Source organism: Schistosoma haematobium, chromosome 2 (genome assembly GCF_000699445.3).
Source record: "Schistosoma haematobium chromosome 2, whole genome shotgun sequence".
Classification (NCBI taxonomy): domain Eukaryota; kingdom Metazoa; phylum Platyhelminthes; class Trematoda; order Strigeidida; family Schistosomatidae; genus Schistosoma; species Schistosoma haematobium.
This window is the reverse complement of record NC_067197.1, coordinates 30,391,060-30,407,354: the sequence shown is the minus strand read 5'-3', so window position 1 is coordinate 30,407,354 and position 16,295 is coordinate 30,391,060. Positions and strand designations below refer to the sequence as shown.

The 16,295-nt window shown below is 32.8% G+C and overlaps 1 protein-coding gene across 3 annotated transcripts in view; it reads right to left on the bottom strand.

Annotated features, from left to right (window-relative positions):
- MS3_00006689 (uncharacterized protein) overlaps positions 1-16,295 on the bottom strand; it is a 76,350-nt gene continuing 60,055 nt past the window's right edge. Inside the window, exons 20-27 of one of the 3 annotated variants that reach the window (XM_051214900.1) lie at positions 16,005-16,195; positions 13,649-14,302; positions 11,589-12,205; positions 9,537-10,419; positions 8,685-8,842; positions 7,042-7,101; positions 6,425-6,452; positions 1-5,680 (exon numbers count right to left, since the gene is read on the bottom strand). Coding sequence is in view for 2 of the 3 variants with exons in the window: in XM_051214902.1 (XP_051068087.1) it covers positions 1,264-1,354; positions 7,042-7,101; positions 8,685-8,842; positions 9,537-10,419; positions 11,589-12,205; positions 13,649-14,302; positions 16,005-16,195 (2,654 nt within the window). In the remaining variant the exon portion in view is untranslated. The remainder of the gene's footprint in view (positions 5,681-6,424; positions 6,453-7,041; positions 7,102-8,684; positions 8,843-9,536; positions 10,420-11,588; positions 12,206-13,648; positions 14,303-16,004; positions 16,196-16,295) is intronic. The other 2 variants (XM_051214902.1, XM_051214901.1) reach the window with 2 other exon arrangements.

Below are 16,295 nucleotides of genomic sequence, written 5' to 3'. Positions count from 1 at the left end.
CATTCATTCATAACAATCAAACAATTCTGAAACATAATCCTCAATCGAATTTATCATCGATTAAATTGAAAACAGATTTCAGTAATTATACATAAATCAATAATGATAATTATCATCACGTTTATAATATAATATAATTATTCAACTTCGTTATAAACTTAATTATAAGTCAATATCTATCATTTGTATGTATCTATATGATCTCAAATGATGATCATTTCATTTTGTTTTTGTCTTATTTGTTTAATTTATGTTCTTCTAGCTTTGTTGCTTCTTCTGTCATAGAAATAGTTGTTAAGTTCTTTGATATAATTATCACTTATAATAGTGATTCTTATGATTGATATTAATTGATATGCATTTTATCCGGTTAAATTATATTGCCTTCTCTTCCACCTTTTTTAAAAATATTTTTGCTTTCTTTCTTTCTTCTAACTTTTGTTCTCTATCTTCAATGAATTTGTCTACAATCATTATTGAATGTAAGAAGTGGAAACAACGAATCTATATTGATTGAATTAGGTTTATTGTTGTTAATGTTGACTGGATCACCTCATTTATTATCTCAGTATAATTTTAATTTATGAGTATTATTATTATTATTATTTGGTCAATAACGTGACGGAAAAGAAATATATCTTTCTGAAATATTTCTAATTTAATGGATTATTTCACGTTGGATGATGCCCACAATTATATGTGGTCTTCCCTATAGTATAATACACATAAAATTTGTGTATACTATGTGTTTTCATTGTCTTTCGCTAAAAGCAGAAAAAACTACATCACATCATCATGTGAACTTTATGTATTTCAAAATTCTTTGTGTAAACATTTGACTGGCTGTATGTATAATAAATTTTCTCTTATTGTGATAATTATTTAGATTGTTATTGTTTTTATTGTCGGTGTTGTTGTTGCTGTTGTTAAGAGAAGTTTGCGTTTTGGCTTTTCGTTTATTTTTTTTTTTTTACATTTAAATGTACTGATGATATTTATTCAGTGTCGAATTTGTCTTCTTTCACTGAATGTTAGAAACTTACGTGAAAACATTATAGGTTCTTATTTCTGTCATAATGCATTATATAATATGAAAAAATATTTTATTTTAATGATATTCATCATCTTATTTGCTGTGTATTGACAAATCATAACGATGAAGTGTTGTGTTGAACAAATATGGATATTTATTTATTCTTATCTACAAAATATTGTTTTAATTTTCATCAGGTTATAGATTTCATGTCAATCAGTGGAAGGTAATTAGTAGTAGGAAGCAATGTATCTAGGATTTGTTCTTGTTGATACTCGTCGGCAAAGTGTATTTGCAATGTTGAACAAAACGATGGTTGTCCTGAAATTTGTAACCACAAAAAGAAATGAATACGGAAATAGATTATAATTTCCACGTATGACTTCTCCATGATGTTAATATATAATTTCACCTGGTTAACTCCTAAGAGAATTTGTTAATAAGGATTTTTTAGATGATTAGTTGGCTATGAAACTATTTGTGACGAGTATCCAGAAAGGACCACCTCAGGGTTGAAAATAATAGTAAAGAATAAATTCACATCTATTCGCTCTGTTCTACTTGTCTTTTCATGGCTTTGTTGATTTCTTTCTCATATGGCCACTGCATACAATGTAGCAGCTTGAACTTGGACATTACTACATATAGTTCGATACTATTGTCTGTAAAATAGAACGACTACGCATGATATCATATCATTTTTTCTACTGCTGCTGCTACGTTCATGTGATGGTCGGGCTTGCCTGTTGTGATGAATTAATTGTGCTATATTTTCTAGAACAATCGTTCCTCAAGATTCTACCATGCCAGGTAGATCGGTTAAAGAACGGCAAAACTAAAAGCCACAAACTCAACGTCCGAGGACGAAGTCGTACTACTGACTGTAGAGAGGTGTATCGGCATTAAGGTGTTTCCCTCAGACAATCAGCATAACGACGATACTGCCCTCTCTGGAGTCTAACAACGTTTATGTATCCTATGTCTCTAAAACACGCACACAGGATATTAGTGTGATTATTCACTTGATCTCACTTAGCCAAAACGGAGAGCCGACGAGTTTGGCGACTTGACTGAAAATTTTAGTGGTGTGGCGGGTGTAGGCATAGCACTAAGTATGAGGGCAGAACAAGCACTGTTGGAATAGATCCCTGTTGACAGTCACGTATGTGCTGTACGGTTTCTTAAGAACTCGGAAGCACGTCGTTGCCTTTATTTCACTTCTGCCTACGCTCCCACTGACTGCTGCCCTGATGAAGTGAAAGGTGAGTTTTACAGAAAGCTTTTTGAGATTCTTCTAAAGGCTAAGCACTTAGACATAGTACTCGGTGATTTTAATGCCTAATTAAGTAGCTTAAACCAAACAGAAAGACATTTCAGTGGGTATTTTCTTATTCCGGCTCAGCGAACAGATAATGGTGATATCTGCTGCAACTGTGCTCAGACAACAGTTCATTCCTGACCCGCTAAGTTTAAGCATAAGGAAAGACATCATCTAAGATGGCGACATCTTGCACCATGCCAATGACGTAGAGACTTGGTGGAAGACTGCCTCTCGTTCTACAATACATTTTAGACCCTGGTCATGCTCTAATACGGGCACACATTTGCTTGTGCCTCACTGGACACAGAAAAGCCACAGTAAGAAGACCTATTCGAGTTGAACTCAGGAATAAGTAAAGTCACACTTAGGCAGTTCTGGAAACAAGATGTTGTTTCGAAAGATATACGAACAGCAGCGACATCTATTAGTGACTTGAACCAAAGGGTCACGAAAAACTACTCTACTAAGTCTATTGTACTGATGCATTCTTGTAAACTCATCCCATCGGGCTCTGAACACAATGAAGAGCGGAAAGAGAGGAAATTTTTGTTAACCAAAAGTCTAAGGAACGACCGTGAACAGTGGTACGCGACGAAAGGCAGTGACTGTAGGTAACGCAAGACAGCTCTTCAGACTAATAAAAGAAACTCGAATAAAAAGTTAATTGTTAGTGAAACAATCTCGGAAAAAGGTGACCCTTATCTGCTTTCATTCCCGACTTTTAAAACGATGGGCGAAACACTAAGGAGCAGTTCAGTTACTCTGCATCTACCCACTATTTTCAAACAGCCGGAATGTAACATGGATTAACCCCAGAGGTTTTTATGTATGGTAGTCGTTTTAATGGTTGGGTTAACTGATATTTTAGCTAAAATCTGGGAGTTGGACGTAATACCACCTTACTAGTCTCAATATATAAGGGTCAAAATCATCCTTTGACAACCATAGAGGGATTAGTTTGACTAATATACCATCTAAAATACCAGCCTCAATGATTATCGGGCGCCTAAGACTCGTGAACTGCAAACACCAAAAAACAGGCTGGCTTCAGATCTGGTCGTGGCGGCATCGACCACATGTTCAGCATTCGTCAGATCTTAGAACACAGGAATGCTTATCGATGTCCGACAAGGATAGTTCTCTCGATTAGAAGTGGCATTTGACTGTGTAGACCGAAAAGGTCTGTGGCAGTGTCTCAAAAATACATAAATCTTGTGAGGGATCTTTACTTGAACACTACCAGTCGAGCCAGAGCTTATGGCGAACTGTCATCTGATTTCGCAACCTCAAGTGGTGTCCGACAAGGCTGTTCTTTACCTCCATTTTTGTTTAGTTTCATCACAGACCTACTGCTGGAAATAGCGTTCCCGCCGTCAGAATATTCGCAGATGACAAAGACCTGTTTGGTGAAGACGCTGATAAAATACAGTCTTCGGTAGCATTGAGCAACAATGCCAGGATGTTTGGAATTCATTTCTTTCCCCTCTAAACGCAATTTGTTGCATCAATACTGGCCTGCATCAACACCTGAACTAAGAATAGAGAGTGAAGTAGACGAACGCGTCGACAACTTCACTTATCTTGAAGGTCTGATCAACCTTAATTGGTTGGTGTCTGACTAAATCTCTGCACGGATTCAAAAAGCTCGTTTGGCTTTTGCTAACTTACGTTACCGATGTCGAAGTAGAAATATCCTTATATCAATAAACGTACGCAGTTTATTCTGTTCTACATTACGGCTGCAAAACGTGGCAATTAAGGGTAGAGGATATTCGTAATTTTCTAGCACTTGATCACATATATCTTAGAAATATTGCCAGCATCTGCCGGGTAAGTAATGGTGAAGCTAAACGAAAGATGCCAGTGATTGATTATAAAACATTTGATGATGTTGTGGATATTCATCGACTGAGATAGTTGAACCACTAAATATTTCTCCCTAAATCATATCCTTATATGCAATCCTTTTATTATATATTATTACTATTGAAATAACTGCTTCTATGAATTGGGTGTTCATCTTGTTGTGCTAATGAGGTATGGCAACTTGGACCGATGTATATATGTTCCTGGTCCTGCGTTGTATATGACTGATTGACTGATCAACAACTGATGGTGTCATATAGATACAGTTTTAAATCATACAAACCAGTCTGTCAATTAAAAGAAAACTAAAAGGTAAACATTGACGCATTCAATAATAAATAAATATTATGATCTTTTTTTTCTAGGTTGCTTCATCTGTTCAAGTAAATTAGCAAAAAGCAATAATTTTAATAATAACAAAGATAAATAGGAAGTCGACGGCTGTGAGTAGATAATTATTTCTAAAAACAGTGGTTTTCATCACTTGTGCGTGGGTGTAATCAATTATCTATAAATGAATAAGGAAAATGAGTCTTTTTCAGAGGAAAGACTAGGTTACAATAATAGTTAAAGAAATACTAAGAACATAAATATAAACAAAATAACCTGAAAGCAAAACCACAAAGCCAAGTGTCAATAATGGTGCTATTGTTACTGTGTGTACGTGTGTCCAGGACAGAGTTCTATGGAGAATGCTGGTGGGTGACCTATGATCCCCCACAAAGGGTAACAGGCGTAAGTACATGTATCGATTTCTTGTGTCCATCAAGATGAAAATGTTAGACACATGAGTGAAAGAAGAATAAAACTGACAAGATAAATCATGAGTAAAGTTGTCTTTGAGATCACGATTTGATGGAAAGAAGTTATGCAGAAACGACAGAGTCGAAATACGATTAAGTAAATTCAGGATGAAGAGAAACTAAAAATGAAAAAAAAAAACGGCTGGCAAAAGGCAAACAAACATGAACAAAAATATAGCTGTCATAACTAATTGAAATAATATTATATTTCTATCATTGTTATTATTATTGTCTCGAGAGAAATGAAAATTAATTTTATCACCTGTGAGCAAATTGTCGGAAAATAGAGGAAAAGTAAATAAATGAATAAAAATCATCTTTGTAACAATTGCATAACATGTATATCAAAATGAATGAAAATTAAATAAGTTTAAAGCACAAAGGCCCTCATCGAATGAAATGAACAATGTCAATACAACACACAAATAGCGATAACATAAACATTGAACTAAGTATAAACATTACTATCATTTAAACAATAGATGAATTATTTGAAAAACGTTGTGAATGATTATCATAGGATTCAATTAAATGCTCTTCAAAACAAATAAATCTTGAAGGTGAATTTACATGATGTGAATTGATTAAAGGGATATAAGGAGTGTTGTTGAATGAAGATAACCGGGTAGCGGATCGATGTCTTATGCATCCGGAAATCTACAGAATAGTAGCAAGCGACAAAAAAAACGGAATATTTAATGAATAGTATTATGGCAAAACATAAGATAGAAATGTATATAAACTGAATAGACAACAGATATGATGATGTGATGATAGTTGTCATTACAGATTGAAGTAAGATGGAGAGGAAAACAAATTGAAAAACTAAATCTCACAGAGAACACCATACCTTTAAAGTCAAAATTCAGTGGTAAACACTATTAAATAATATTTAAGTTCAATCCATCTTCATGAACAACAGGAAAAGAAATGAATTATTCAAAGTTTTGTCGAATTCTGACTTGAATAGTGGGGAAAGAATTAAATTTGACAACTAACAATATAACAGGGAGTCTGATTTTTTACAAAAAACAAGCGTGTAATTGAGAGTTGTTCTTTTAGTACAGAATAACAATTTAAATGTAACAACTTAAATCAAAATATATGTTTCCCCAGTTTCACCTTATGCCTAAATTATTTTAGTAATCTTTTTCAACTTGTGCGATCGATTTGTTTAGTGAAATCACACCACTTACATTTTTAATACGACAACTGTGATACCATTGAACAATAAAGGATTGTTAATAAAATAAAAGAAACATACTTTAACAATTTACGACAAAACATAGTATAGACAACATTATGACCAAGAAAACACGATAGAGGAATTACAATAATAATACGACAATACTACATCACTGTTACTATTTAAGTCATTGGTAAATAACTATCATTACTCACTGAGACAATAGGTTTTCGGAGACGAACACTAGATGGGTGGTATTAAGTGAAGGAAGGAGAGGATACACTTAGAAGGTGAAATAAACACAAAGACTAAAATGAAATGAAAAAAATTGTAACCTGTTGATTATTCACATAAACTGCTGATTAAAACGTCGGAAGTGAGAAAGAAGACTGAATGAAGCTATGTTGCAGGCTAATACTGAGGACCACCGTCTCCCCATCTTGATGGTATTAACTAACTAACATTTTATCACATTTTCCCTTATCGACAGTAAGCTTATTTTATTTGCATATACAGTAAGCACTGTATACAGTATCGTTTAAATCATCAACCGACCAAAATTAAACTAGGAAGTACTGGACGACCGATTCGTCTTAGTATGGGACTCCCCATCAGTGCTCACTCACTACCCTGACAATGAGAATCAAACCCAAGACCTTCAGCCCCATGTGCAGACGCTTAATCTTTAAACTATTCAACCGGCATTCAATTGTGTTTATAAAGTATCTTTAGTGGTATTTAACATGATATAAGCAAAAAGACAAACTGTTTAGTATTCTAGTAAACTAAATGTTCACAAAAAAGATTAATCTATCACACTAACTGATCTTACCCAATATTTACTTCACCACCTGTGTTATTATTCACCTTTGGTTTTCGTGTACATACTGACCTAGAAGAAAATGAAGTATATTATCCACAATGTATAAATGTAATGTGCGTTTACATGGAGGGAAAAATTGTTGCCATATGTAATTATACTAATACAGATAAAAATCTATTTGAAATATTTCAATGAGTAGAAAACTGAATTTTTGACATTTCGTGAATTGTAAATCAGCTCTTCAACAAAATAAATAAATGTCAATATAGAAGTTTATGGAGATTGCTGAATATTATTCAGAGCAGGAATCGATACAAGTTCGACAACCAATGCAAACCAGGAAGGACTGGACAGGTGTTTGATCCTAATGTGAGACTCCTCAGTCGTGCCCACTTACTAACCGACCGGACATAAAACTTAGGACGTCTACGTCTCGTAGCGAACGCCTAACGTTTAGGTCACTGAGTCAGCGACCAATGGTTTGCGTGTTTACCGTCAATCAATTAATGACATTGGTTCAACCATTTTCCATTTTCGGTGAGGCAGTCGCATAGTAGGGATCCACTGCTTCCTAGTTTTCATTAACTGATTTCAGATCACAATGAACAACCGAATTAAAATTAATTTTAACTAGCATAGAGGAACAAAAAAGGTATTATGTACTATGCGAACAAAGTTGATCATGCTAATGTTACATCACTCAGGCCAAAGGTGAGACAATTTTTGTGTTTATCGATGCATATCTAGGTGGGTATGAAAAATGTAAAATTCGTAATGTGAAGATGTAGAGCTGATTTGTGTGTGTTAACAGGTGTGCCTGATTTGACTGTTTGGATAAGTACTTGAAGTTTGGTGGATATTTAGGCTTTCCTTTTGATTGGATGCAGTAGTGTTCAGCAATATACAAAACGCTTTAGCCATTCGTATTTTTCGATGGTTGAAAAAAACTTGATTATTTGAATATAGACATGAGATGGTGGCTGACATCGGTTTGAAATTGTGTTGTCGTCTTAAATGCATAATTGAATTATGTAAAAAGGTTAATAATCAAAGTAAGTCCTACTAAGATTTGAAAGACTTGGGGTTTAATCCCGTGTAAAACAACTGTTCATTCGACTTTAATTTGTCAACAGCTTTTCATCTAAGTTCAGTCCCTAATCAAAACAATTTTCAGATTACACGTTGTTACTACATATTCCAATAAACAGTAGCGAGCCGGTGGTTAACACTAGGATTTTTACTGTTCATTCCATGTCATTTAACTCCATAAAAAGGTTCGGATGATGAGCTATATCAGTTAATTAGTTAGGCATCTACAATGTACAACCTGAAATCTATGTCCACAGCAGTTCAAGTTGCCATACCACGTTAGCACAGCGAAAATAAATTATTTCAAGACGTATCTCAGAATAACAGAAACGTTTAGTGGAAAAACGTTTCAAGGAAACTTCGAGACTAGAGTTCTGAAGAAAGTCAAAGAGTGAGTGTATTTACGCAAGTTCGAACGATCCTGAGCCACTTCATTCAAAGAGTCTATTCACTGGTTATGATAGCCGTGCGGTTTCTAACCAGCTAGATTTGTTAAAATAAACATAAGACTGCATTAACTAAAAATAAAACAAGACACTTGAATATTGATACTAAACACAAACCTGTATCGTGGATTATTACATTGACTTGATCTAGGTTTTCTAAGTTTATGACCAGCTGAAACTCCCGCGCTATTACTATTCTTCTTTCGATCTACATACCAACGATATCGATTTTGAATTAAAAGTGCAGCTTGACATAATCGTTTATAATATGCATACTAATGAAATAGAAAAAAAAAGTTGAATGCTACAATTAATCATATACACAAACACGTTATAATCTTTGTAGACACCGAGCATTCAGTAGCTCTTCTCGATGAACTCAAATATTCATTAAGTTACCGATTTGTGTTATTATTAGAGTTCCACAGGTCAGTCATAATTCAAATAGCCAATTGCTAAAATCTCTGACTGCGGTGCTATGTGGAACTGGTTTGAATTTCTAGTGATCAGTTTTCAGAAGATCGTAGATACACCTTATTGATGTCTATCAATCAGTACGAAACCTAGATCGAGGACTTTTTCCCAATTTCCTCCAGCCACATTATACTAAGAAAAATTCATCTTAATGTTAGTCAAGTTAAGTAGCTTAATTGTCATAATATAAATCTGATGAATTTTTTCCAAAATGAGTTCAAAAAAGACAAGAAACAAGAGAAATTGTCGTGTCACATTAATTTTTCTAAAGCAAAATTAACGAACATTGTGAAGTAAGGTGAATTCATTTCTATTTGTCTGTAAATCAAATGACGCGAAATAGAAGATGACACAAACATGCTATAGCATTCATAAAGAATAATTTCTAACAAATATTCAATAATAATTGTCTCATGGAAAGTTTCCATTAAATAAGTCAATACGTTACTGGTTACAATGGAAAGTAAATAAACGACAGATAAATATACTAAGTACCTGTTTATAACGTCTATAATAACTTTGAATAATAATTGCAGCCTCAATTTCTTTATTACATGGCCCACTGGATGATGAAGTCATTGATGGTTGTGGTGAATTCAATGATTGTATTGAAGTTGAGATACAATTGGAAAAGTTAGTTGTTGTTTTCAAACAACAATTGGAATTTGTTTCTCCAGGTAAAGACAATTGACCAGACTGAATAGACTGAACTTGATATGAATTATCATTATCATTGGTTATTGTATTATCGTATGATGTTTCTATTTCCACTTCAAGGCCTACAGATGTATCATTTTCGAAACCCAGTAAAACATCATTATTCCATTCTTGTTTATCAGTTAGAGAGATGAAAGTATTGCTATTCTGCTGAAGTTGGTGTACAATCTGATGCGTGTTGTTAACATCACACACACTTTTTGAATAAGCATTATTATTGGATAAGGATTTATCAAAAGTACTTAAATCTGTTTCAGTAGTATAATCATGGTTTGATGAAGAGCATAAAATATGATTAGGTATAAATGTATTGGACAATTTCTTCTTATTATTTTGAATAATCGCCGACTGATTGTGTTTTTTATAAGCTCGATAATATTTCTGTATAATTTTGGCTGCTTCGTATAAACGTTTCTGTTCCATATCCGATAGAGTTAATCTACTTAAGTCAGTTTCCATAAATTTTCCTGGTACTGCATTAAAATGTTCAGCAATTTGTGCTGTAGACGGTGGTGGACTATTTAAACTGAAAGCGCTTAATGATTTCCCTTGACGATCATATCGAAGTACATCAAAATCATTTTCATTATTTAAATCTGAACTCATAAAACTAGTAGAACTAAAAGGTGTATCGAACATTGAATTTGACGTGATAACTCCACTATAAATAATAAAGACATTAAAACAATTATTGGAAAATGGAGGTGGAGTGAATGTATAAAATTTTCAAAACTAATTAAAACGTTTTACAATTTCATTTTCAATTCTTTGGGAACCTACCAGTGGACATAAACTCAGAGTAATACCGAATATTGGACTACCGATTTCTAGTAACTAAGTATAATCAATTCGCATGCGAGACGAAAGGTTCAAATCTTGATTCTCTGTAACATGATTGTGGATGTGCTCTGATGAGGAGTTTCATTCTAGGACAAAATATGTCCAGTGATTTCAGGTTTTCCGTGGTGGTATAGCTGAAATCAATTCGTAATTTAAACTATGAATATAGTTCAATTAGTCAACGTACGTTGCACATCATTGGCTAGGAACAACCTATTTCAAAATCAATTGTTGAATTAAAAGTAATGATCAGAATTGTGATAACCCTCGTATCTATGGTTTAGGTCAGAAGGCAAAGTGTAACTCGTGAGATCATTAAGACAATTTAATCCTAATTATTTATAATTAATTTAATTTTTAATACTGTTGATATTTTCGACTGAATTCTGAGTCATAAATTGGTATATATGCAGACTGCCTCAATGTGACACTTAAGCTACAAGTTTTACAGATTAAATCGATTATGACTAGAAGTGGCATTGTCCTATTTGGAACTCTTCAGCTGATGTATCTGCATCCGAGTACCGATGTAAACCTTAAGGATAGAACTTACCAAATTTCGCTTCAAACGCTCAGCGCGTTGTCCATTGAGCTACTGAGTTCAGAGAGCCGCTAGATCGCAAAGTAGGCATTCAATTTCATCTGTAATGGTTTGAATTACCCTTTAATCGATTTTATTTGATGCATCCTAAAAAGGACAAAACCTGAGTCCTGGATTCCACAATCCATCAAGTCTATAAAGAGTGCGAACTTATCTTTTGCGTAAGATATTTTGTGCAAGCTGAAACACTCAACTATAATTTAAGACATAAACAGAAACGAATGGTTCAATTTTAATTCGAAAAAAATTGGATGTCATGCTTATCGTAGTAGTGGATTCATACTCCTGATGAGTTACATACTACGGAAGCATTATTTTCAATGGTTATCTAGTTTGTTAGCAAGCTATCAATAAAAAATAATGTATCGTAATCATAAAATTACACGTACGTTTCATGAGAATTCAATTCAACACTGATTTCATCATCATCATTGAAAGTTTTCAATTTACTTTTATTTTTTTGAATAGGAGGAGTAAAATATGATCTTCTTCTCAAAGGTTCATGAAAACTAAGTAAAGCACTTTTTAACTGATGATTCACTTTATTCTCTGGATAATCATCGATGCCAACACCACGATATCTAAAACTGTTATATAATGTCAAATATTTATCACGATAAGGTCGTTTCGATGGAAGTGAATTAAATGAACCAATTGATTTATTATTTTTATGATTATTACTAAATGATTTTGTTGTTATATTTGGAAAGATTTTAACTGAATATTTGTTTGTATCATCATTATTTGTTAGCTGAATAGGGTTAGTAATAGAATTAGTATTAGTGGCTAAAGTGAATGGTTCATAATGCAACAATGAAGAATGTGATTTGAGTTGGTCAACTGGTGCTCGACTCAAAGCAATACTTTCACCTAAAGCTGAATCAGAAAACTGGATAGAAGAAGAATGGGACTCTTCACCATTATAATTATTATCATAATCTACATGGGTTGATAGCAGATCATCACAATTTTGATTATGAAGATTAACAATACGCCTAGGCATAGCCTAAAAGGATATTTTGAAACAGAGAAAAAATATGATGGAAAGTGTTTTAAATATAGAGAAAAAGAAGTGCTAGAAGAGAGAAGTAGGTAAATACTTAACATTATTCAATAGGTATATTGTAAGGATTTAAGTTCCCATCTTTGAACTTCTTGACGTCAGATGACTAACCCGATAGCGTAGTTGAATTTCACATTAAAAAGAATGGCTTAATGTGGGTTACATAAACTTATACTTAGTTGATAAATTGCTTTTTCGTAGATGCTAAATGGTAACCAATATATTGAATCTGGCATCGGTTTAATCTGTTGATACCACCCGTAAAAACAAGTTAATTATATCAAATCACATCAAGGGTGTGAATTTTAAATGAACCCTAAAATGTCAGTTTTTTTTATTATAAATACTGTTGCTACACAGTTTAAATCAAAGAAAATCGAAGGGTTTGTAGTACTGAAATTCCGAAGGCAGATTAATTCAGTGCCGAAAATATTAACAACAGAAATAAAGAAAAACGAAACCTGAATATTATGTATTAAAATTTAGTTACTGAAGATGTATAAACACGTAACGAACAGCTAGTACAGGTAGGTATAAACGATTATATAGCCAATGTCATTAGAAAGATGTGACGAGGTATTTTTAACAGTCATCTAGAAACGCTTATTGAACCTGATATGTGATTTTTGAGCTCTCTAGTATCTATTGGACGTTCTTTTTATTGTATCGGTTCCCATATTTGATGATCTTCGTTCATGTTTCGACGTCATCTGTCACTTTAATTTGGACACATATATCAGATGTCACGTCTTACCGTACGTTGTTACAAATTTCCCTCTATATCCATTTTAAGGAGCACTTTCATGTGATTGTACACGAGCTCAGTAAAAAGTGTGGATACCGTACGAGTTTACATTTTTAATTTATTTCATAAATAGTTTCTAAATAAAATTAACTACTCTGCAGGTAATCTCGGATGTTGGGATGCCTCCTTATTCAACGCATCACTATATTATGTATTCAGAGCTCATACAAGCACTTAACATTGAATGTAAATAGATGATAATCAACCGAAGATATAATCACCTATTTATAGATCTTTAATTTAATAATAAACAACAAATTCCGATTAACAGATTACATCAAGTGAATTAATAAAAATGAAATCATTAGCATGAAACCCTTACCCATCGAGACATAAAATAATAAATATAGGTTCAGAGAAGAGTTCTCTTTTCGTCAAATTCATTTACAAAGCTGTACGATTGCAAATATATACTGATTTTTTAAGATGATAATATTTAAAATAATTTTATTATCATTATTATTGTAATTATTATCATGCTGAAAAAAGTACATACTTGCTATTGTACAGTTTTGATAAAGAATTAGCCGAAAAAAGAATTCTTCACTGAACCAAACTTTCTTATTTTATAAAACACTTACTTCAATTATTCTGTCAGCTAAACAAAACATTTGAGAATGATCATCATTCATTAAATTTGTTACACTAGCATAAAGAGAAGTTGAATCTAAACGACCATTATGACAATGATGACGTCGATTGTATGTTTGTTTACGCCAGGTACATATATTTTTACGTTTTACATTTGAATTCAAAGTAATGTCATCCTCATAAAGTTGATGATGAGTATCGAACGAATTGTTGTTATTCTCGACTGCATATTTAAAATTGTCTGAATTATCTACAAACTGATTGGCTGCTGGTGTTGGTAAAGACTTTAAAATTTTTGAATGATAACTTGTACTACAGATATTATGTAACGATGTGGAGTGATAAAGTGATTCTTCTCCTGGAATATCATCATCATCAATAGATACGTCTAGACTATAATTTTGCTTTGAATAGTCTACCTTAATCATATTCGATTGTGTAAATGACGACGGTTTTGTATTAACATCAATTTCCGTTAGATCAATATGATTTGGTAGTGAAAATGTTTCCGTATAATTAATAAGTCTTTCTAATTTAGTTCTAACAGTATCTGTTGCATAATTTTGTGCATTTGATGAAAAATATTGTACTTCTAATTGTTCAATACACTTTTGCATAGATTCACTTTTGATAACCAATGCTAACTAGAAAAAAAATAAAAAACAGAATTTAATCCAATGAAAACAATAACGTAATTAACACTAAAAATCATGTTGACAAGATTTGTTTTAAATCAGAAAATGAAACAAACTTATTTACTTTTTCGGTCTTCCATTTCATTTCTTCAAATAATTACCAATAACAAAGTAAAACTAACTTTATCATTATCATGATGTTAATGAGTATAACATAATGAAATGATTTACTTGTGAGAACGACTTTACATTGATGTTTACATCTATAAGTCTATGAATTTGTTTTGTATGCATTATGAATCTTTCATAAAACAAAACATTGGACTAAGATCCATTCTTATTAATGGCTATTAATAGTAGTAGGTGAGTGTTCATAGAGTGAAATATATAAGAAGGTTACGAAACAATTAACAGCTCTGTGTGTGTGATTTAATGAATAACTAAACAACATCCAAATAATCAAGGTGGTCTTTTTTACTGATTCATTAAAAATTTATAGCAACAAGACAGAATGGTGCAGAAGGGTTCAGAATTCGATATAATCTAAACTATTTCTACAATCAGATAACACAATTTGAAGTCAAAATATCTCCATGTGGAATCATTAATTTAAATCCATAAACTTAAAATAACGGTTTCGTTTGCCACTTTCTTTTCACAACTCATTTTTACGTGAAATGCTTAACGTTAAACTAAAAGTTTGTTCAAGTGTTCTTGGTTAAATTGATTCAAATATTAATGTTGAGAATTAACTGAACGTTGTATCAATAAAATCGTTTTTATGGCAAAGCAAGAGGAAAATAAGTAATGAGATTTATACAGCTTATATTTATCATGAGTAATTTTCATTTTATTGCACAATTTCTTGATTCCTATTACTTTTTGTCCTATGGATTACAACTACACATATAAGCGAATATTGTAAGCTTCTTCTTGTCATAAAGACTCAAATTGCTACATCAAATTCCCATCGATTCAGTCAGATGTAAATGTTGAGATCGAACTTCATTGGGACAATGTAAAGATATTTGCTAAGATTTCATGAGTAAATTTTATTTTGTTGGGCAGTTTCCTGAACATATACTATCAATTATTTAAAAACCAGTTGGAAATTCTTTATGTGTAGATCGATATTATCCCCATATTAGGTAATTCGAGGTATTTGATAAGAAATCGTGAGTCTAGGTTTTGTGTCAGATGTTACTCGCCCGTAAGGCATACATCTAGGTCTTGAGAAAACTAGTAGCCCCTGCAGGATTTGAACCCACATCAAACTGCTTCAGTCTGAAATGGTGCTGCTAGGCTATTCAAGCCTATTGCGTAGCCTGCTGTTGAACTGAGGTATTTACAGTGACTAATTACTGAGTAGTGATTGATGTCATGTTTGTTTAGCTTTCTGAAGGTTGGTCGAATTATATCGAACAGTTTAAGTAACTCGATATTGAATGCACTATTTTTGATATTATTTATATATGAACATTAACTGACACGATCCAAGGTGCGTTTAACAAGGTGAAGTTGTTTCGATATTCGAATGATGACAATAAAATATACTATTTTAGAGTAGCAATTTTTTGAGTTTTTAATCGGTTAAAGAAAGCCATGTAAATGTGTTGATATTTAAAGTGACTGCAATTACTGAACCAGCAGTTACTCAGTGAAATAAACAAGGAATATGATATTTCACTGAATAATAAAAGAATCCTCTTACTTTTTCTGGCGTAAACTCATCACCCAATTTTGAACACGATGATAATGAATTATATAAACAAGGTTTATGAAGAGCATCTGGATCCCATACTACTAAGAGCTTCGTTGTTACAACCTGTTCGTACAGAATAGCTGAACCCAATGGTGTGAGTGTTGGATAAGCAAGGGAGGGGGAATTATTTGGGGTCAAATCTATACCAAATGAAGTACAACAGAAAATTACTAACCATAAGAAACAATACAAATTTATGAAATAGACCAATCACTATGTATGTAACAACACATGAAACCA